The 22,666-nt window shown below is 42.3% G+C and overlaps 1 protein-coding gene across 1 annotated transcript in view; it reads right to left on the bottom strand.

Annotated features, from left to right (window-relative positions):
* LOC122399236 (protein lozenge-like) overlaps window positions 1-21,407 on the bottom strand; it is a 41,655-nt gene extending 20,248 nt beyond the window's left edge. The window contains exons 1-4 of the mRNA XM_043399768.1: window positions 20,477-21,407; window positions 18,435-18,665; window positions 10,952-11,065; window positions 1,700-1,999 (exon numbers count right to left, since the gene is read on the bottom strand). Of these exons, the coding sequence (XP_043255703.1) occupies window positions 1,700-1,999; window positions 10,952-11,065; window positions 18,435-18,665; window positions 20,477-20,732 (901 nt within the window). The 5' untranslated portion in view covers window positions 20,733-21,407. The remainder of the gene's footprint in view (window positions 1-1,699; window positions 2,000-10,951; window positions 11,066-18,434; window positions 18,666-20,476) is intronic.
* Between the last annotated feature and the right edge of the window lie 1,259 nt (window positions 21,408-22,666).

Genomic DNA, 22,666 nt, shown 5'->3' on the forward strand with positions numbered 1-22,666 from the left:
TGACGGACCGGTCGCCGGAAACGGTCGAATTCCGCGGGAATCCTGTTAACCAACGAGAACGTAACGCCAGGAGAGGAGAGGACACTGTTGCCTCGTGCTAGGGAGATTCAACGGCGCTCCGTGGCGGGGATCAGGCAAGAGAAGAGATGGAAACGGCAGGTTGAATGTCGTTATTACGTTGAATTAGAGGGTGCAGAGCCGGAACGAGGTATGAAACTATTACCTCGCGAAACGGCGAACCTCTCCTTCCTCTCGATTCCGCGCCATCGCTTCCCCTCCGCCCGTAGAGGGGGTGGGTGGGGTTGGCGCGTAGTTTTGAGTCGCTCCACGAGCCACGAGGATGCTCGTCGGAAGATGATGATGCCCCCAAGAATATCCACTATCGAACGAAACAAGCAAACAGATCGGAAGACAGCGGCTTCTCTCGGCTGTTACTTGGTCGAACGGTAGCGTCGATTCCAGCCGCGAAATCCGACGGTGCGATTAATTAGCAATGGTGATCAAACGTTTATGGATTGTTTTAATCGATCCGTTTCGCTGCAAGGTGCAATCATATCCGAGAAATCGGCACGAACAACTTGTAGTCTCGAATAGGATTCGATTTCTAGTTCCCTGCTGTTGAATCGAATAATGATAGACTAACCCTTCGCGTTCCAAACCAGTTTTGATTTTTCGTTCGACTACTTCCACTTACACCTGACCTTTTTCTACACGGCGAAAGCGACGGATACAAACTATATAAAACGTAATTTAATTTCGTGTAAAAAGATACCATGCAAAAAGAGGGTCAAGCGTAAATTGCTCATGTGTGCTTCTATAGTTGAGTAAAAACACCCCAATTTATAGCAATTTAACACCATTCCTAACGCGGTTTTACGCACACTTATTTCGATCTAAAAGTGCCTTTCGATAGCTCTGCATTTGGATGCAAATGGCTGTAGACGTAATTGTTAAAAGAAATATTTTTATAAAGTCAAAAAGTTAATCCAGGACAAATGATTAAATTTAGAAAATATTTTCAAGCTAAATTTTAAATGTTAAGAAATGTTAAATAGATCAAACTTCCATAGAAATGCGAAGAACGAAGTTTAAAAATAAGCAAGAAGAAATACAATACATACCGGATGTTGAACAAAAAATATTCGAGGCACCTAAAAATGCGATACTAACGAATAGTTGAAGTCAAACTGCCATACGAGAATCATGAAAAGTGTAAAATTTTAAAACCTGTGGTACCACCAATTAATGATTAACTACCGTCCAACAGTCTGACCTACAGGGATTAACGCGTCGACCGACCCACTTGTGGGACGATGTATTTTTTAAGCAAATTCTGCACCAGCAAAATGGCGGCTTACGATAGATTTAAATTCCATCAAAACCGCTAACCTCGACGAGAAAAGGTGATCGAATTAGCGCAGGATGACCTCGTGGGTTATGCATAATTGTAGCTGCGTCACAATGATACGTAGAACAGATAGCAGAGATCGATCGCTATGAATATTTTATCGTCTCTCTGGGCGTTCGAGTCGTATTTACGATTCCAGATACGAGTCACCGGCGCGTTAAAATTGAACGAATCTGCGTTCGAGGTTCCGGTAAATTTCCGAGTAGCCTAATCCGCGGGAATCGAGCCAGCCAGGTCAGTGAATGAACCATCCACAGATCCGGAAGCGATGGTAGAAGTAGCAAGACTCACCGCCGTGTTGAGGGCTGTGCTTGTAGCAATCCTGATGAGCCGAGGAGCCGCCGGTAGCCCCGAGGTGTGTACTGGAAGCGGGCGATGCGGTCGGGTCGGTGTTGTTGGGGTTGCTACAGGCACCACTAACCGAATTCGCGGTGACGTTGTTGCCGACGTGATGCTTATTCCTCCTGTACGGGTCCGGTTCTCGTAGGTAGGGGGTGAACGGGCTCGGTGCGTCGGGGAAGGTTCCTCGTGCCAGACCAGGGACTCGTGGCAATGCAGGAACTCGCGCCAGTCCAGGGATGTGTGTCTGTCCTGGAACAGTTGTTTTTTGAATCGCGTCACAATACAACCGAAAACTCGTCAGGTGTTCCAGTTCATCTTTAGGGATAGTTTGCGAGACAAGCACATTTATTTCAAGTAGTTAAATAGTATCTTTCATCTTACTTTCCACCACTTTTCTGGTTCTCTCTTCATATGTTTTGAACTCTAGAAATGACCCGTATCTATCGTTTAAATTCCTATGGTACAAATAAGTGTTAAGTGTTAAGTACTAGGCAGCAAGATTGTGCTGCACAGATTGAATAATTAATTGGTTGCAAACCTTTGCACTTAATTTTCGTTGCAAATAGATTAAGACGAACTACAGAAGCGAGCGAATAAAAAAAAATAAAGCACAGAATACTAAAATATGCTCAATAGAGAGAAAGCATGGGTAACAAGGAAAATATATAGAAGGAATTTTTAATCATTGTGCCCTGTCAAACTCGACTCCAAAACGCCCCGACACCAACGTACAAACAATTTCTCCCTAACGCAAACAATGGATCCCAACTCAAAGTGCTCTACTTGCCAAAGACACTCGTCAAGAAGCTCGAATCTTATGGGAATGTCTGTTCTCGGGCTGGACACCTTTTCTTAAAGGTATCCTCTCAAGACTTTTGCAATGGCGAACGAAAGCAACGGCGTCCAAGCGTTCGGTGGAAGGGGTCAAGGGGCAGATGTTTGTGCAATTAGCCCGATAGAGTGGGATAATTAAGAAACTCGACCTGGTCCGTGTACCGATCGACTTCAATAGCATTCCTCGCACATTCCAGCCCCCGTGAATTGATAGAACACCGAGCCAAGTATCGCAGCGCCTACATAGTACAGCGGACACGGCGACTCGCTATTGTGTCGGATCGCAATATGCATGTAGCCCGCGCGTGTCGTTATACGGCGTTGCACATTATGCGCCACGTGCATAGGCTCGATTGCTTGCATAATCATTGGACAGGATATTTAGCGGGAAGATGACTCGACTACGTAACATCGGCATTTTGTCCGCGAAATACCGCACGGATCAAGCCCCTTTAACGGCCATTCTCGCAAACCCTTTGGGCCTCTTCGAGGCTCCATCGTTCGCGTCCCTGCGCGGAACAAATCCGTGGAAAAACTGTTTCTCTACTCCCACTGATCTCTGACAATTTTGCCTTCGGGTTGAGGCACGAAATTATTTATCTCTTCTTAAAAATCTCCAATATGTACAAAATTGATGCTTCTTACTCAGATAATAAACCCTCGCTGAGAAATATGGGAACATTGTTGGTCAAATTCTAGATTTGTTTGTAGACGTTCGTAAATTAAAATCTATTAAATTTAATCAATATATATGATCAGTTATAGGCATAGTTCACCCTACTTTAAATGCAATCTGTTTATGTTTGATTAGCCGTAACCTCACAAGTAAGCAGTAAAGCAATCGAATGCAATATGTATTGGTAAGGGTTGATGAATACCGCTTGACGAAGCTAAAGGTTTCGTCAGCTTCTGCAACGATGATTTGAATATGTGGAGAGAAGTCGAGTTTGGATACGAAGCAAACTCCCAAGTCACTGGCTTTCTAGTGAAAACTAATTGGAAAAATGCTTCCGAACCTCACATTTTTCATAATTTAATGTCACGCCGTCAACGTTTGGCGACTCTGTCGTGGTGTTTGAAAAGGACGACGAAGCTCGCGGATCCAGTCGCGATCGGGAGAAGTAGCGCGTCGTTCTGCTTTCATCTCTGAACGGGTCCAGTCGGTCGAGAGGAAGCCAAGAATGGGAGCCGAGGCGTAAATTGTTATTCCTCCGGCGGGGAGTAACCGAGACGAAGGGGACGAAGGAAGAAGAGGGCGCGCGATAAAGGAAGAAAATCGACGGCGTGGGGAAGGAGAGACTTCGGCCACGAGGGCGAACGACAAATAAAGTTCGACCGCAAACTGCACGAAATTGTCGGCGAGCCCAGATGGTCAGCTCCGGTGCACCAACCGATGCCTACAAGATTATCCCTCGCTACCGACTACAACGATCAGCCAAGCCAGGAGAAACAAGGGAGCTCTGCCTTCGGCTCCACGACCGGATCCCACGACTTCTCACGTACCGGACGCTTGTAATGCACCAAACGTACCGGCCGACGCTCTTTTTGGATACCTCGATCGGCGTTTCCATTCAAGAGGAGCAAAGCAGAATGGGACGCAGAGAGGTACCGATAATTCATCTTGGATCCCCGTGTCTGCGAGGAGATCCTTTCGTACGGCGAAGAACATAAAAAAAAAAGTCAAATCGTGCCTTCTGGCTGAGTCTCAACAGGATTTCGGTGTCTAATTATCGGGTCACCTGATAAGTTCATGCCGCTTTTTACGCCGAGAAACAAATGGATAAAGTCTGTTGTTTTACCGAAGAAAACCTTGACACTTATTTTTTGACGTTTGTGTGTATCTGTGTCTCATTCGACGAACTACCATGATCAAGAATTATGCATATAGTCCCGAATATCAACGTAAATTCTATCTTGCGAGTGTTTGGAAGCTCGAAAGAAGGGGCAAATAACTTTGAAAGGCGCCATACTAGATTCGCTAAGATACCGTCAAATAATTTGGGAAATTTTATGGATTCTATGGGAATCACGTCTGATAGAGTAGAAACAAAGAGTACTTCGTTTGGTAGGAAATACATATAAGGTCACACTATGCTTCTTGGAACAGTGTTATCGGTTTCTCGGCTTAACTATATTTATCACGTCACTGATTACTTTGTAAGTTAAATGTTCGTTGCGCGTCCTTAGATATCTGGTTATTTATTCAGGAAGTGGAATTAAAGCACCTGTTTTGGACATAGCGTTACCCTAAATCGCTAAAAGATTGCCGAAATTAAGTGTTTGTACAATGTAAATTCGTAACATGAAGCAAATGATAAAATTGCAATAGTTGTACCTATTATCTAAACTAACGAGCCACATTATATCAAGAGAATATTAAGAAAACACTATCTCTTCGAATAGTACTATCTGTTTCTAGGTTCAATTACAATTTAGCAATTTTATCATGAATTTGGAAACTGAATTCTAGATCTCTCGTCACTTTTTAACAAGGTATCGTCTGTTAACACATTTTGGAGCATTGAAATTATTGAATAATTCATCTTGATTCCTCGAGCAACTATAACACGTTTCTATCATTCATCGCATGTAGGTTTAATCGCTTCTACGAAAAATTCTGGTCACGATTTCTTCCTGAAGAAAGATCGTCGAAGCTCGACTGAATTATCGCGGTGAACAGTAATCGCGTCTCGACTTTAGTCATCCTGGCTCGAAATCCTTGACGATCGTCTGGCCAAGTGCAGGGGACTCGACGCGGCCGAAAATGTACCTGGTATCCGAATCCAAGAGCGGAAAGTTGGTTAATTACAATAAACAAGAACCATTGTGATATAACACCTTCGCCGATTGCCCCTTTGGATTCGTGGAGCATGGTGAAGCAGAGAGAGAGCAATAATTCCAATCTCCGCAGCACGAGTGGTGGGCTTATCTAATCAAAGTGTGGCGGCCCCGGAGGACGGAAATAGCGTGGCTTTTTCCTCCTCTCTAATAACGGACCTCTCCCCTCCGCTCGTCTTACGTCCTCCTTGACGTTTCGAGAATTTCGCTCAAATCTTTTCTCCTCTCTCCTCTCTTGCACATTTCCATCGATGTCCAACAAGTCTGCATTCTCCTAAAAAGACGACTTTAAATCCGTCCTGTTTGAAACGTTGCCCCCTGGAATGGAGTCTTTCGTGTCTCGAAGGTGATCAATCTTTCTCTCTAATATCTCTAAGATAAAATACCCAACATTTGGATATAATGTTGATTATTATCTCTAATGTTCGTGATGTCCACTAAAGAATAATTTCATTCGGTTCCTTAATTATTTAAAAAAATGTACAGGGTCCTCAGCTGATTTGTTAAGAAATTTCAACTTGCTCTTAAACGAATCTAAATAATAATTGTAATTCGTTATAATAAAAATATTTCTTGGAAGATGGAACAATTTAACATTATTTGTTTCAACGAGAGATCAGAATTAAAATTCGTATCACGTTTAATCACGTGTCCAAATGGTTTAACGACAGTCTAACAGTCTTATCGTTGGGTGATTGTAGGAGTTTATTTCCGATTATTATGTCACATTTTCTCAATATATCCTTTGGTATGCATGATATCAATCGTGATCCTGTTTTGCTTGCAACTCACTTCGAAATCCACGATCTTGGAGAACGATCGTTTTTCCAACATCCTGCATCCATTCAGTTCCAGTCACGAATTAAGACTGATTTTCCAGCGGGACAATTTCAATCCTCGTATGACCCTTACACTCTGACAATAGATTCCGGATTTTTTTCCTACGAGGATGAGAAATCATTTCGGGTACGCTGTTCCCTTTAATCGACATTCCAAACGCGGACCAATTAATGGTCAAGCAAATTCAATTTCAACTTTTGACTGACAGCGGCCATCGATATTGTACTGGCGGGAATGTTCCGATGATTTTGGGCGACGGTAGGCGGCCACTTTGTTTCGTGATCCCTTTCTCCGTTCGTTTGACTCGTTTTTCCGCGTTGCTTCGAATGCTTTCAGCACTGACCGACAATTCGAGGGGGATTCTCATATAGCAGCTTCAAAAGTAACTGATATTTACGAATCTTTTGGGAAAAAGCTATCATATGGTCAAATTACAAAAAACAATTTTTGTTTCGTACAAAGTAGCAACGATAACAGAACACCCCTTCTACTGGTTTTAATAAAAAATAAATAAAAACTAAACCCAAAATTTTAGGTTCAGTACCTAAAGAAACACATAACTAATACAATGGATTGAGTTTAAAATTCTAGATGTCAATTTGAAAAATGAAACTCTGTCATTTGTGCGAATTCGACTTTAACTTACATTTGACTCACGAGAAGAACGAAAAATTAATTTCTTTTAACCCATTACACGAGTAACGAGGACTCCTTTCGCGCACAATTTCCTTTTTCGGATGCAAATTGCTGCTGCTTCGATTTTCAGTTGCATCGATTCAGTCGCTTCTCGCGTTAGTTCCTCATCCACGTTTTAATTTAAAAAAAGTCATCTTTCGATCGGTCGCCGGTTCGTAGCTCGCGACCCGTCTGTCCGAAAAGCTCCTAATGCTTTCGAACGGTTCCGGTCAGTCTATTACAGCCTTGGGAAGTCCGTTAATCCTGTTACGTGTCGTTCCTGGCCACGGTAGCCGCGTTTGCAGTATTTACACGCGCTGACGGCCGGCGAATTACAGAAATTGCACGATTACCGGCTCGCCCCGAAACGGCCAGTCGAAGCGAGGGAAAGAGAACCAGCCGATGGACGAGACGCGAAGAGAGAGGGAGGGGGTTGGTGATTTTCGATAACAAAAAGCTCACGATTATCCACGCAATAATGATAGCCGGCAGGTGTCTGCGGAGCGGTGCGCTTCGCATCGTTGCGAGCACAATGAAAGCGCCGGTTGTTTTGCCCGACGGCGCCCGTACGCTTGCTGGTCGTTACATAGATTGTCCCTGGTGCGTGCCAAGCCGAGGAGACACGCCACCGCTGCCAAAACCCGTATATGCAATATGTCGTGATGCGTGTCCTATCCGACAGGAGCGCCGGCCTCCACGCGACACGTCCTTTTCATTCTACGGACGGAATTAGATCGGCCCGACGTTTCCAGACTGGGACCGTCTTCACGAACTGTGACTCGTCTGGCTTTGGTCCACTTCCAGGCTACCGCCATCATTGTTAGGGAACCCTGATCGTGGAAGACGGTGTTTCGACATCAGAACGTTTTAGACGATTCAGCTGCTCAACGATAAGTTTCTCATTAAAGAATGAACAGCTAACTAGAGTTTCATCTTCATCAACTGTGACTCATTTTACTTAAATCCTCTTTCAGTCTACTTTCAACGATGTTAGGGGTTCTTAGTTGTTAAGTATTAGAAGGATTCAGTTGATTTAGGGGCTCAATTGTTGGTTTCACGTTCAATAATAAACAGTGGAATAGAATTTCGTCTCCATCAACTGTAATTCATGTAGTTCAGGCTATCTTTCACTCTACCTCCATCTTTGTTAGGCAATCTTAATCGTTGAATATTGGTAGGGTACAGTTGATTCAGTGATTCAATTGTTGGTTTCATGTCGAAGAATAAACAGTGGAATAGAAGAGTATTTTCATCAACTGTAATTCATCTGGCTTAGGCACCCTTTCAGTCTACTTCAATCGTTGTTAGGGGCTCTTGATCGTTAAAAATACTGTTTCAATATTGAAAGGATTCAGTAGATTGAGGGACTCAATTGTTGATTTCATGTTGAAAAATAACCAGTAGAATACAAATTCATCTTTACGAGCTGTCATATTGTCAAAATTATGCTAGTCTCGATCATTGTCGTCTTCCTTTTTAAAATAATTCGGCTTGTTTGATTCTGCTTCGCTCAAAACTAGTCCACGCCGAAGCTTTATCATTCTGTACAATTGGCAAGAAATCGTATAGAAACCTCGGCAGGACCTTGGTATTAGCATAAATGCAACGCGTTAAAAAATGAAAGTGAGCCGGTAACAGGTTGTTTAGCCATGAAATATTTATTCGAAAAGGTGATTCAGAAACGGTGAGGATAACTACGCGGGAACAGGTATCGACCAATAATGAAAATAATTCAGTTGAATCCGCGCAAGCCAGAACGATTAAACTTCAGCGTTTTTTGATTATTCGTCCTCGGTTTTATATAATGGTTCCACAAAATGTAAATTTATTTCACGGAATATTTGTCGACGAGACTCGTTTAAAACAGCCAGATGATTCCGCGTACGAGTCCGGAGATTCGTAACAGTTGTTCCAGCTTAAGCGAGTTTTGCCACCTATTTCTGGCTTCGTCCGTACGAACAAAAAAAAAAAATGTCTGTTATTTCGATATCAGATTAATAGCCGCTGCGGAGTCGACCGCGAATACGGCAGCTTTTTGCGGACGTTTCGCATTTGTTGTATAAAGTATTGATAGGCGTAGGGCGACGCGTACCCGTTGGCCTCGCAGATTTTTTTTTTTTCGAAATGGTCTACCGTGATTGATTTTACTAACGTTTTTTTTTATCGTCCGTTTTGCTCCCGGCGAGCAATCCCTAGCTAACAGAGAAAACTATATAATATTCGTCAATTTTTCAGCGGCCGCAATGCGCGTATTTAATCGTCGAATTAAAATTTCGCAAAACACGGAAGTAATTATACGCTATTTACTTATTATCGCCAAAGAGATGATAGAATTTTTCCACGCAATTAATTTGATACCCGTTGCTTCGAGAAAACGGAAAAACAGATCTTTTTTACTCGTGTTAAAAGAGTTGGCCAAATGATCAAGAAATTGGTAAACAAAGGAACGTTGCTTTAGCGATGGTAAAATTGGTGGTGGTGTATTTTCACAAGTTAAGGAATCAATATGAAACAATTTATCCTAATAATTAAAAAATTCTCAAATATTTTATGTTCCTGTTGTTTGTTTTTTTCGACAGTGATCACAAATCATGAAACGGCCATTTTTCCTCCCCCGTACGCACCACCAATCGCTTTATAAAACAGAACTGATGCTTACATTAAAGGCACAGTTATGCTCGATCGAGAGAATACAACCAGACACGAAATAAAAACAAAATAACTTTCGAATGTAGCGAGATTTATGAACTCGGTGAAATTTGTAAAAAAATTGCGGTTTCGGACGGTACAAGTAGTAACCATAGATAGAACCTAATAATAGATAGTAGTAGCCATAGACAGTGCAGATACTAGTAACCACAGGTAGTAACAGATAGTAGTGACCATAGATAGAGCAGATACGCTGTGTAAGTGTGGTTCCCTCATTGGATTGATTACTTCGATAACTGCATAAATTTTCAGCCTAGTTTTCCTGCAATTATCGAAGTTCCACTGCAATTCAGAACATCAAATACACAAGTATATTAACGTTACTCGCTTTCCTGCAGAGCATTATAATGACGCACACAACGATGAATCGAAATTCAAGGGTGGAAAATTCCAAGCGAAAAAGAGTACTTCAAACATCAGAAATTTTACTTGTTATAAAAGGAATATACAAAAAATATTTTTGTTCCTTTAGGTTTGGTTTTTAAATAATGCCTCTATAGAAGAAGCGTCACATATTGGACCATTTTTATTTGAATGATTTCGAGTAGCCAGAGCAAAACTTTCATGGTCGCGATGATGTGAATGGTTAAATTCAGGTCAAAATGTTACGACAGTTCCATATAATGAACAACTTCAGGAATTCTTTCCACCGTAAAAATCGTTTCATTGCCAGAACAATAAATTGTTTCGATGATAGGCTCGTTGAACTGCATTTGTGGAAAATTTCAAATTCTTTTGAATCTTCAAAAATACGTCGACACGAAAAAAAAGAACGGTGGGAGATGCTTTGATTAAAAATGATTGTACGGTTTATAAAGAAATCTCTAAAAACGATGGAAAGTTTCGCATGCGCCCGATAAAATGGCGAACATCGTCGAATTAAACGACAATGGTCCCCGGTTATTTGTATATCAAGCCCCATGTCGCCAATACGCAACATGCGAGACCGGTTATTAAGCATGCCCAAGCATCAATAATTAACGGATATTTTTGGAGGTTTTCATAGGTATATTACGGTAAGTGGATTACTTTTCGCGCGTTAGTGTGCCCGGGTAAAAGCATTGTCTATGTAGCACGGCCGGGTGAATAGCTAACCCGAAACACGCATACGCGCGGTACGCACGTCGACCACTGCATCATCGCGCACCATCTGCTCGGTAATGACTCCCCATTACCGCGTATAGGGACTTTCGTTGAATTATCGGTACATTTTCAGGGAATCCACGCTAGCAGCAGCCGGTGGCCGCGGATAGATCTCGCGGATAGATCCGCGGGGTTACGCAAAGTGCAAAATGTTCTACTCACTCGTTTTGGAACGTGGTTCCCTTGGTCCATCCACCGTCACCTTGATTGCTCTGGTGTAGGTTGCTACCTGGGGTGGCGTCGTTGACACCGTTATGGTGATACTGAAGCTCTTTCCTGGAAAAAAAAAACATTTAACATCGGTTCATTTGTTCCATAAATACATGTTGGCAGCAAAGGAAGATGATAGAAAATGGTCATTTTTGGCCTCGTATGGAAATGAAACATTCTTGCAGGACTATTTACAGTGTCATTCAAGGGACAAAAGATATCCTTATCATTTTGCCTAGAAACGATGGGAGAGTTGTCGAAAAGGGTTGCAAACATATGAGTGTGACATGATCGAACTGATCTAAACGTTAGACTTCACTTTAATCTTCTTCAATCACTATATTTTCTGTTATTTATTTTGCGATTTTAAAGAAAAACAGGGAGGTATATTATTCTATAATAAACACAGTTTCATAATATCAATAGGATTTTAAAGCTGTTGTGCGTTTAACTATACTATAATAAATATTCGAAATAAGCAATATCCATCCTAGAAGCAGCAAACAAGATTGATAGATCTGACACTTGCGTAGTAAAACGTTTCTCAGATTGCAAACACTGGGTACCTCGAATTTTTCAATCGCTGACGGCACACTTCTCATTCAAACTGCGATAAAACGCCAACAAAAGATCGTAAATTGACTTTGAGGTGGTCGCTACAAATAGGAAACCTTTCTCTACAACCACACTGTAAAATGAATTGCAAAAAGAAATAATTAAGAGCCGTAGAGTTGTTTGAATTTAACGAAGTTTAAAAAAAAACTACTTTCAGTTGTTCGTTCTACTGTTTGACGTGAGAAAATGTTCGAGAAACGATTCTTCGCGAAAACTTCAAGTTTTAAAACGAGCTTGTGTTAAATGATTGTCAAAATAGGTGGTCATAGTTTATTAAACTCTAACCTACCGGTTCCTTCGATACCATTGGATGAAGTACAGTCAAATATTTCCCTTATTTATCAGCAGAAGTTCTACAAATTCTCTGACAGAAGAATAATACGCAAAAACTCTTGGCGCGTCTAGCCTAAGGGATGATAGTTAATTAATAAGAAACGCTGGTTTATCGCTGGGGCCAACAGTGAAAAATCAAACGATAGATTCGAAGACTGTGGTCAGAAGGGAGTCTACCGAATCTCGATCCAAATAGTTTACGATTCCAGCAATTACATCAGCAGCCATTAGATGTCTCGAGCGACCGCGAGTTTCTTCGACTGTCCAGACTTTAAGGGGAAGCGAAACGAACGCTAGGGGGTGGGGCACCGTTGTACATATATCACCGACGAAGGTCTCGAGGTTGAAGGTCCGGTATATTAATTCCCTCTCCATAAATGTCCGTCGCGGAGATTGACTACGCTCTCTTAAACGGGCTCTTCGCGCGCTAATATGCATTCGGTAATTCGCCGCTCGAACGAAGGAGCCCCCGTTGTCTTTTTTCGGCCGGCAAAGTCAACTGTGTTATACACCTTAGGTCCTTTCGGAGTTACTTTGTGTCGGCACGGTTCGGCCACTTAAAAATAGATTGGCTTTTTAGGAAGGAGGTGTTGATGGTATTGGAAATACACGCTTGCAAATAGACAACACCCGAACTTTGGAAAAGTGGCGAGGCTTAGGATTCTTAAAAATATTCAAACGCGTTGACGACTTTTATGAAGGATCAAACGATGCTCAAACTGAATGTAATTTTATGCATTTGCGAGTTATGGAAGGGCAGAAATGTTTATTTCATTCATTAAGTGTAACCAGAACGGTTGTGGTGTTACAAAATCGTACGAAGAAGTAGTATCCTCGTCGAAGATAACAATTGCCTTCATACTTTTATAAATTATGAAAAGGATGCGTCGCAACCAATTTTAGAAGATGAAAGGTCATATCCGTTTAAAAACATCGAACATTATAAAACGAGACGCAAAGAAGAGAATGTAAAAATGTTTAGACTACAATGGAACACTGTTTGAACGTTTGTTGTAGCCTGAGTGGTTTAATAAACATTAAAGTGGTATAATTTTTCAATTTAAAGGCTGAATACCTAAATACTTTCTATAGAGATTAAAAAACTGCAATTAAATTTGTAGAGTCCCGTTAAAAAGGAAGGATGCAGTAACATTTTTTAAGCGCATCGATGCCTAAAGCTGAATAAAATAATTTTTGCCTAACGAAATTTTTTTGTATCACTGATCGTTTCAGAGACGTAGCTTTTCCCTGTTACGTGGGACGCCTGGTACAGGCATTGTTCCGGTTCCGTGCCGGAGGATTCGAAGTCTTGAACCGCGATAAAATGGGAAGAAGATCGTTCGCGCTAAAGAGGGGATATCTAACGTGTCGCGGACATGTAGTCGTTTGTGTTGGCGTAAACGTCAACGATTTGTAATTGTCTCCCCTTGGCGCGGCCTGGTCCACCTCGCTGTGTCTGTCAACATGATAACCGGCATCAAACACCCCCAACCCCGCCGCCCCCGGGAACTGCAACTGACTGCAGAGAGGCACGGCGTTATATCCTAGTTATAGCATGCCCCTCTCCCCCGCTTGCAACCGCTCCACCCTCTTCCTCCGCCGCCCCCATCGCAACCCCCTGAGCCCGCGGTGGCTGTCGCTCTCGCGCCCGTCATTGTATCCTTGTTATCGTCATCGTTCCGGCCGAGCGCAAAGTGGCTCGTTTCGGAATACCAAAAATCGCAGCGTGTCGCGGTTGCTCTTTCTGGCTTTCGTTTTAAAATCGATTAGCGGCATCGATCACGGAGAGCCGCGTCTGTCCTTTCGGGGCATCGCGGCCCGGATGACACGCGGCAAACGTTTGCAACTGATGGGACGGTATTGGAACCGATGCTTTTCCCAGATACGATTCACAATGTCGATTCCCCCAAGATTCCCGCCCTACGAGATCGAAACCAAGACTTTTTACTAAATCGTTCTTTCGGCGCGTCTAATAGAAAAATAATTTCGTCAAGCAGACATTATGAGACACTCTGAGAATTGCTGGGATAAGGATTTAAGGGTTGTTTTTACAATTTCTATGCTAATGGGAGATCTCTTCGTTTCACGCATATTTTTATGCCATCGATTTATACTTCTAAATATGGAAATGCCATTGGACTTTGGCGGATTCACTTAAATAGGCTCAAATCATTACACAGGCTCTAAATGGAGTGATTGATATAATTGGTGCGAATCACTGGACGAACACCAACGCGATTGGTTTCTCAAACACTTTTAGAATCCACTTGAAGGTTTGAAATTTTTTAGGGATGGATTATCTAGATGACAGTACTTTATATACAATATTTCTATATTTTACTACGTATGTGTCTATCTCTAACTTCTCCAGTAGCAACCAATTTTGTTCTGTCCTCAATGAAAGTAAAGAGATCACTGCATTGTATTGCATTCGTCTTAAAATAACAAATCAAACTAGAATATATTCGATAAGACATAATTTAAAGAAGTTCAACGATACTAAAGTCTAATTTGACACAATTCAAACACGAATTCAGCTTACTTAATTTCATCATTTACCATTTAATTTAAAAAAATCAATGGAGTTGTAAACTATGATTTTTGATGAAATTAAGAAAAATTAACTATCGATCATCTGGTAACAGCCATTGATGCATCAACGATCAACGTAACTGTTCGTTTTTGCAAACATCCCCAACGTCCTACCCCAAGGTAGACCTAGATCGCGAACTTCGTGGACAGCGACTCGATAACCGGAAACGTTTGTTTCGGGCTGACAGACAGGAACGCGGATCGTCGTTGGGAGAGACGAACGAGCAGTTCTGAAACTAAAAGTGCGAGAAAGGGGTCGAAAGCTCGTCGAAGTCGTATCGCGAGCGAGCGGAAGAAGGGGCCGCGCGCGACACCCCAGTCCTCCGTTCCCTCTACCGGCCGAGTCCATCGCATTTGGGGCTAATAATGCCGCACGGACGATTCTCCCCCCTCCCCGGTCCTGCGGTTAATACTCGATGATGGGAACGGTCATCTGCAGAGACAGGACACCCAGGCTGTGCATTCGCGAACGACGAACGGACAGACCGACAGACAAAACCGGGCCACGCGTATGTGGCACCTATATAACGTGGAGCATCAACGGGTTCATCCAGCAACGCGACTCACGGCCTGGTTTCGGTGTGTCGGTGCGTTTCCAACGCCGAGGATGAGATTGAGCGCCATCCCAAACCGCCCACACAACCGTCCGAAACCACTCGAAACCGTCCGTTAATACTCGTGGCACCAGGGAGCGAGAGGAGGGGAGACACGAGGTCTCTCGCTCATCGTAGGGCTAGCTGGTCCACCAAGTGGGAGCCAGAAGCTGGGATGGAAAACGAGGGGACACGGCGGAACGGGGACGGAAGGTCCCGAGTCTCGCAACAGGATGTCTCTGCAATTGTCAAATAATTACTATCGGTGGTAATTTCAGCCGTGTCGATATAGACTGCGGTATATTACTAATTATAGGCACGGGCTACCTCGGAACCGACGATGATGGAACGCCCGTTCAGCCTGGCGAGTCCCTCTTTGATCCGGCGCTACTATCCACCTTCTCTCTTTTCTTTCCGTTTACGAGCGCCCCGGAACGCCGTGCACCTTCCAAGGAAGGTGATAATTGCGACCATACCCTTCCGCCGACTTTGATTCATCAACATTCTTTCGGATTACTACATTGTTGCATTCGCCCGACGCCTAAACTCTACTTTTCCTCCCGCAAATCGTCCAGCTTTTCCATTAACAGCGATAGAACGTTCGTAGCAAAATCTTTAAAATAAATATAATATTTTGTTCTACGATACAGAGTGAATCTCGCAACGCGATGAAAACAACAATGTATTTGATATATGACAAAATGTTGCAAACAAAAGTTGCGTAGCTTTCAATGGGACATCAAATTCAGAACGGAAAATACAACCGTCTGTTGTTACAACAAAACGTGTTGCTTTTACCACTGGTTTATTATCAGAATGCAAGAGGTCTTAGGAAGCTTTTAGGAAACAACATTGAAAGTTACTTTTATATACTATGGTAGAAATCTTAGATTTTCGCAAGTAAAATTTTACTTTGTTTGTTATTAGTTCGACAAACGCATCGACGAGAAATAAACTTGTTATAAACAATTAGTAACTCAAAGCACAAAGCTTCGACAAACGCAGTTTCATCGCCATTGATGTTTTCCTCTATCGAAGGATTCTAAATTTTTAAAACAGTTACACCCGAATGAAAAATACCAAGGAGAGTGCAGGGTTTTGGGGAAACGTGTCCAGCGAATGTCCTCTGGCCAAGTTCTTGATATTGGCGATATATCGGGGATCGTTGCGTCGTGGCGAGATTCAATCAAATTAATAAGTCGCGGAAACAAAACCTCGATGATAGGAGGGTAGCCTGGTCGTTCGCGGCCAGTACGAGAGCGCACTATGGAGAGGGGCGGTTTGGTCAATCGTCGAAATTGAGTATTACGGATTATCGAGGAGAGATAGAACGAATAAAAAAATACTCCCAAAAAACTGAACAAAGGGATCGAAGGATTTTGACGAGGGACGTGTCTCTTTCGCTAATTGATTCCCCGGGGTTAGCGTGTCCGGCGTCAGAAGGATGAAACTCGCTGACCCTGCACTTCATGATGAAATCAAATGAAACATAGATGACGTTATCGAACGCTTGCGCGCGTAGTCCGGCTCGTTAATTCATAAATGCATCCTCCGGGTGCACGGGATGCAAAATGCATTTGCAGAACCGGACGAAACTACCTGCCGGGACCCCGCGCGCAATCGTCGTCGATCGACGCGTGTCCCTGAAAGCCGACGGACTTAATCCGCAGGGAAACGGATTGTTTAAAAACGTTGGTAATCGTGAATAAGCGAAGTTACCACCGCGGTTGGCTCGGTGATTCCATTTCGAAGTGACGAGATACGCTCGTGGTTTTGTACGAGATCCACAGAACGAGATAAACAATATTAAGAGATTCTGAAACATCCAAACAATCTCAACGGGGATCAAGAATACCACCAAATCCTACTTAGGTGCATCTTCCTCCTCCAGTTTTTTATTCGAATATTAGCAACTACGTGTCCTAGCAAAAGTGAATTCGTATTTTTATATTGAGTAGGTTAGACAGGTCTTATACAGAGTAGGTTAGAACTGAAAATTGTTTTCGAACAATTTGGGTTGCATTCGAAGCCCTGGCGAGTTTCGCGATTCGGTTCTTTCGTCGTGTTCAGAACGTAAAAGGAAAACGACCCTTTTTTAATCGAAAGGATTAAATGACTCGCGAGCGTGAACCGGATCTGCTTGATTTTGGGAACTTAGCCTCTCTCCCTAGCCGACGGACGATGATTTCTGATTAACGGCCAGTTGTTTCGGATGCTAGGTCGGGGCTACCGGCGGACATCGAGTAATGACTCTGGGGGCGGCGGGAGCGAGAGAACTCGCGGCCGCGGAGGGTTGAAAAGCGAGGTGGTCCACGGGGGGAGGTCGAGGCCAGTTGATGACGACGATGATTACAATAACCGTGCTTTTAGAGGGTTCGAAATCACGGCACATGCCTCTCCCGTGCAGACAATTTACTGGCTGCTTTTTGCATCACTTACAAAGTAAACTAGTTCTGAGGATCGCGCAATCCTCAAACTAAACATTCCTGATTGATCGTTTTATAACCCCCACAACCTTTTGGCAATTTAACTTTTGTTTCAACTCGTATCTATTAACTCGGATAGGGTTTTTCAGAACTAAAGATTGTTTATGCATTGTACAGTATTTCATGCTATGGATTAAAACATAAAGATCCTAGAAAGACTAAGGAGGATCTCAAACCTATCACTTAAAAATTGTTTTAACCATCGAAAGGTGGATAGTTTAGGATGAACACGAGTCATTTTGATACATAATAAAATGTTCACATTGCACGAGTTTCAAAAAGGAATCGCTCATCAAGTTTTAAGTTTGTCGTAGAACCATTTGACTTTGATGAATGCTCGAAGAAGTCCATAAATCAGTCAAAAATTGTACAAAGAGACAAAATATATTTGTATCGAGTTAATTCTCGACTACAGCTGGGTCAAAATAGTTCTGTATCCACTACACGAAGGCTAAATAAGTTACTTTTCTTATCCTACTTAAACAAATGTTCGTATATAGTTACGAATGTTTGATAAAGAATCTAATAAAATTAATGTAAACATTTCGTTCATATTTCTGATATTTAAAATTATCGATGTACTCTTGAAATACGTTTCTTTGGATGTCGCTTTTCGACCGGAAATGCAGGTGATCTCGACAAGTCCCAACTCGGTCTCCCGCGTAATAGCTTGACCCTTGGTCTTTCTAGAGTCAGACCTAGTAATAATCTTTCTAGGGTTATAATAGAAGAGGTAGTAGGCTAGAGGTGTAGAGTGTGACACAGTGAGCAGAAAAGGAATGTTCGGAGGATATAGTCGACGTTTCAGAGACTCACCCCTGCCGCTTCTTCCGACGAACCTGAGGTCGTTGAACTTGGCGACTTGGTTCTTCATCAAGGCAGTGGAATTCCTCAGTTCGGCGCAACAGTTTTCGTCGTTACCCGCTCGCACTGTCACCACAGTCCCATCGCCGACCTCGCCCAGGGCGACAACTTTGAACGCCACCGGAAGCGTCTTGTTGGACCGCCAGTGAGTCGGCAGTTCGCTACAGAGAAAATACGGCGATCCTGAGGACAGAAACCATAAATATTCCGGCTACTTCAGTATCCATAACGACTCGTAAACGAAACGCGAAATATCACAGTAAACTTTGAACTTTGAAATCATTTGCACTTCAGAGTTTCGTTTCAATCGTTTATCGTCTTTTTGTTACTGTATTTAACGCGTAGTGATACAAATTCAGTAATAGAAGAACATATGGAAAACACATTGTTCAGAATAATGAGACTTCTAGTTTGGAGAATGAATAACAATGTATTATACGTTTAGTATCTTAGTGGCTTCATTCAACATTTAACTTGATTTTGATATGATTGAATAATACGAAACTATGTTTTACAATGTACGATCGAGGAATGTAAACAATTCTACTATATAGGATAAAAACATATTCTATATGATTCCATATAGTTTAAACTATAGTTTAGTTTGAAAAACTATGTTCGTAGTTTTGGAGAACCGCAATAGTATACAGAATCTAAGTTATAGTTATTTAAGAATAGAATTATATTGACATGGGAAGCATACAATGTAATCTTTCAAAATTGAAAGTAATGTTTTATTAGAAATTTGAAACGTTAAAAGTAATTGCCGAGAATTCAAAATATTTCAATAAATATTCATCAGTTTACGTTTGTTAGTCGATTGGTAAATATTGCCGAAATAAAACGACAAAACGCTTAGGCAAATAATTTCACTTATTGCTAATACATATTTTACATGCAGTTTTTATTTGTTAACGTTTCTATTAGGGTGGACCCTTCCTCCTAAAGTTATAAAATCTTAACAAAACATATCTATCATGCATTTGATACTACATTCTATATTTGTGAGTATGCGTGTGAGTAAACAAATAAATAATTAAAATATTAATTAATGAATTATAAATAAATTTTTAAAAGAAGGACCACAGATATATTTTTAAAAATTTCCCTCTTCCCAAATAAATCTTCTGGACCTGCCTCTAGTTTCTATAAGATTTTAAACAGTTACTTATATTTTCATTAAACTGTGTCAACACCGACATGTAAATATTTATTAGTAATGAATTATTTATAGGTTGATAAAACCTGGCAACAATCCGCTAAACCTAATGCAATTTACTGGATTCTAAATATTTGTCGCAAACGCATATGTATATTTAATATTGGTTACTAAATGCAAATAGAGTCCTTCGTAACGAACTCTCAATATTATAATTTTCCAAACTATATACAATGAGTGTTTAGATGACATAAACAAACTACCATAAACGTCAAATAACCACAAACAGTTAATTCGTAAGCGACAAATAGTTGTAGAACAGACACGTATAAAAAATAAACAGAAGAGAATAAATCATTGGTAATAACTAATAGCAGACATTAAATCCATGTACGGCGAACACACAATAATTAGTCGGAGACAATGAAACCATATACAGCAAATAGTCATAGAGAAACTATTCATAAACAATAAATAGCCTTGGACGATAAAATCATAGGCGTTTAACAGTCGTAGATGGTAAGTGTATAGTAGTTGTAGATCAGAAACAAATTGATAATAAATCGTTGGCAATCGATTGATTAGACGGGAAATAGTTGTATTCAAATTCAGATAGATGACAATTTTAGCCACTATTTTTATATAAAAAGTAGTTATAGCAGATTGCTCTATAGATAATATTCGTAGATAAATGGAAAGTAGTCGATTAATGTTTAGATGACAATTTTAGCACTAGACGATGAACCACAAACTACGAATAGACATATGTAAATTAAAATAGATAGGAATACAAAGCGATGGTAAGTCTGTAGATAATATCGTGGATCGTACAAACCTGTTCGAACCAATTCGCCAGGATGTTCGGCTTGTGCCTCGCCGACGAGCCTCTCGGTCCACCAGAGCTCGCCGACGGCGGCACCCTCGCTCATCTCGCCACCACCACCCCCGGCGTCGGCGTCGTCGGCCTGCTGGTACCTGGTGCTCACCCCCTGAAGCGGCGCCAGTGAGGGGCCGCAAGGGCCGGCGCCTTCGTGGGATCCAACGGTGGCGTAATTCTCCCCGCAGCCCACGGAACCCACCGGTAGATGCATCCCATCGGCCAATAGCCGCCCCTCGTCGCCAAAGCACGCACCTTCAAGGCAGAACGTCGTGATAACACTTGCCTCCTCGACGCCAACACACTCGCCGAAGCCCGCGAACACCTCCGCTACCAGGTCCTTATGGTCCACCAGCTAATTATCCGCTTCTTCTCGACGGCTCGAAAAACGATCCGGCTGCACGCCGACGCGTTCATCGTATCTTCCGCGACATTCTCGGTATTCACCGCGTCCCGGATGTTTCTCCCGATTCCATGGCGAGCGTGGATCATTCTACTGGTTTCCCGCCAACGTCATGTCCCCTGCTGTCGACATCGATGCAACCAGCGACCGGGTTTTAAATTCCGAAACTCGCTGCAACCTCCCCCACTCCTGACGCGTTCTTAGTCCGCGAGGTGTCACTGGTCCGGATGACGCGCGATCGGTGACCGAATTACTCTACGAGCCACTTAATCGACGTAACACGTTTTTAGCGGGTGGCGCGAGATCCTACAGGTTGTTGGACGTCGGAAGTCCTCGATCCCCGGAGGCTCGACCGTGCACTCGCTTTCACTCTGTTCCGCGAGCTATCGAAGGCTGTTGTCGAGATACCTCTCGAGGCGCGAATACTCGCATCCGGTGGTCGAGTGGAAGTCGATCGTGAATCGAGGAACGACCACGCGAACGTCAGTCGCGGTCGACGGTGCGCGACGTAATGCCGGCGGCGCGACTTCGGCCGCGTGTTCCGCGTAAGCGGCCCGGGACGGCCTAAGCTCGCAATTCCGAGGCTCCCCACCGTCGACGGCGTCCTCCCGCCGCGTCCCGACGCTCCCGTATCCCCACTGGCGTCGGATCGCCCGCCCTCCGATCGCGGACTCGTTTCGCGACCAGCGTCCTTCGCGATTCGATATTCCTACGGCTCGTTCATTAACGAGCGACACATTCGGAGTTAATTTTCCATTTCGAACGGGAACCATCTTCCTAACCTTAGATATAGCTAAAATTGCGAATCACCACCGATCCCATCGCTTTCGTTCCCAATCGCGATCATTTTTCTACGGTGATTCGTGATTTTTCGTGATCGCTTCTGATTAATTCCTTCGATGCCAACCCGATGTCCTAACCACAACGATACAACCTTTTAATTACTTAACTGACGAACCATGTATGCTCGATAAGCGCTGAATATGAAATGGGAATTCTTTTCATTGCAGTAGATCGAAAGTGTCGCGTTCGATCGTTACATCGAAACATAGATTATTACTTTCAAAGTTAATAATTACACCGTCAATTTCAATCGTTTTCGAAAAAATGAGACATTTACACAATTTTTTCATACACTTTGGAATAATAAAATATAAACTTTTTTATCTTAGGGAGTAATATATAAATATAATACGTCCGATGGAAATAGTTTCTTCATTTCCATGCACAATTCCGGTGCTACCGATTGTCTAATTAAATATGTAACAGCAGATTATACTGCAATACTTTACCGTTTGCAAAGATGTTAAAGTATACTAGAAAGTAAAGATGCATGATTAAAATTCATTGCTTGAATAATTAACGAAGATGTATTATTTACCACGGTAACTTCCAAGGATTTCTGAGTCATTGATCAGTAAGCATTGTAGCCCATGCATACATGTGATTATGCGCAATTTAAGTAATACTCGTTTATTTGTGTCCGTTTATATTAACGTTCGATAATATTTCTCTAGCAAGGTTTATTATTCCCAACAAGATGACCAGAAAACATGCGTTACACATAGTTCATAGTTACTCCCAAATTTGTTGGAAACTCTCCAGTCACCAGACCTCGATCCTGTCGACTAAATATAATTTTTAAATAAAAGTAAAAGAAAAATGAGGAAATTTAATTCAATCTATCTTACGATACTTAAAAACGTTAAATTTAAAAAATTTAATTAGTAGTCATAAATTTGTAA

Source organism: Colletes gigas, unplaced genomic scaffold, assembly GCF_013123115.1.
Source record: "Colletes gigas isolate AHSC1104 unplaced genomic scaffold, ASM1312311v1 Colletes_gigas_Sc00002, whole genome shotgun sequence".
Taxonomy (NCBI): domain Eukaryota; kingdom Metazoa; phylum Arthropoda; class Insecta; order Hymenoptera; family Colletidae; genus Colletes; species Colletes gigas.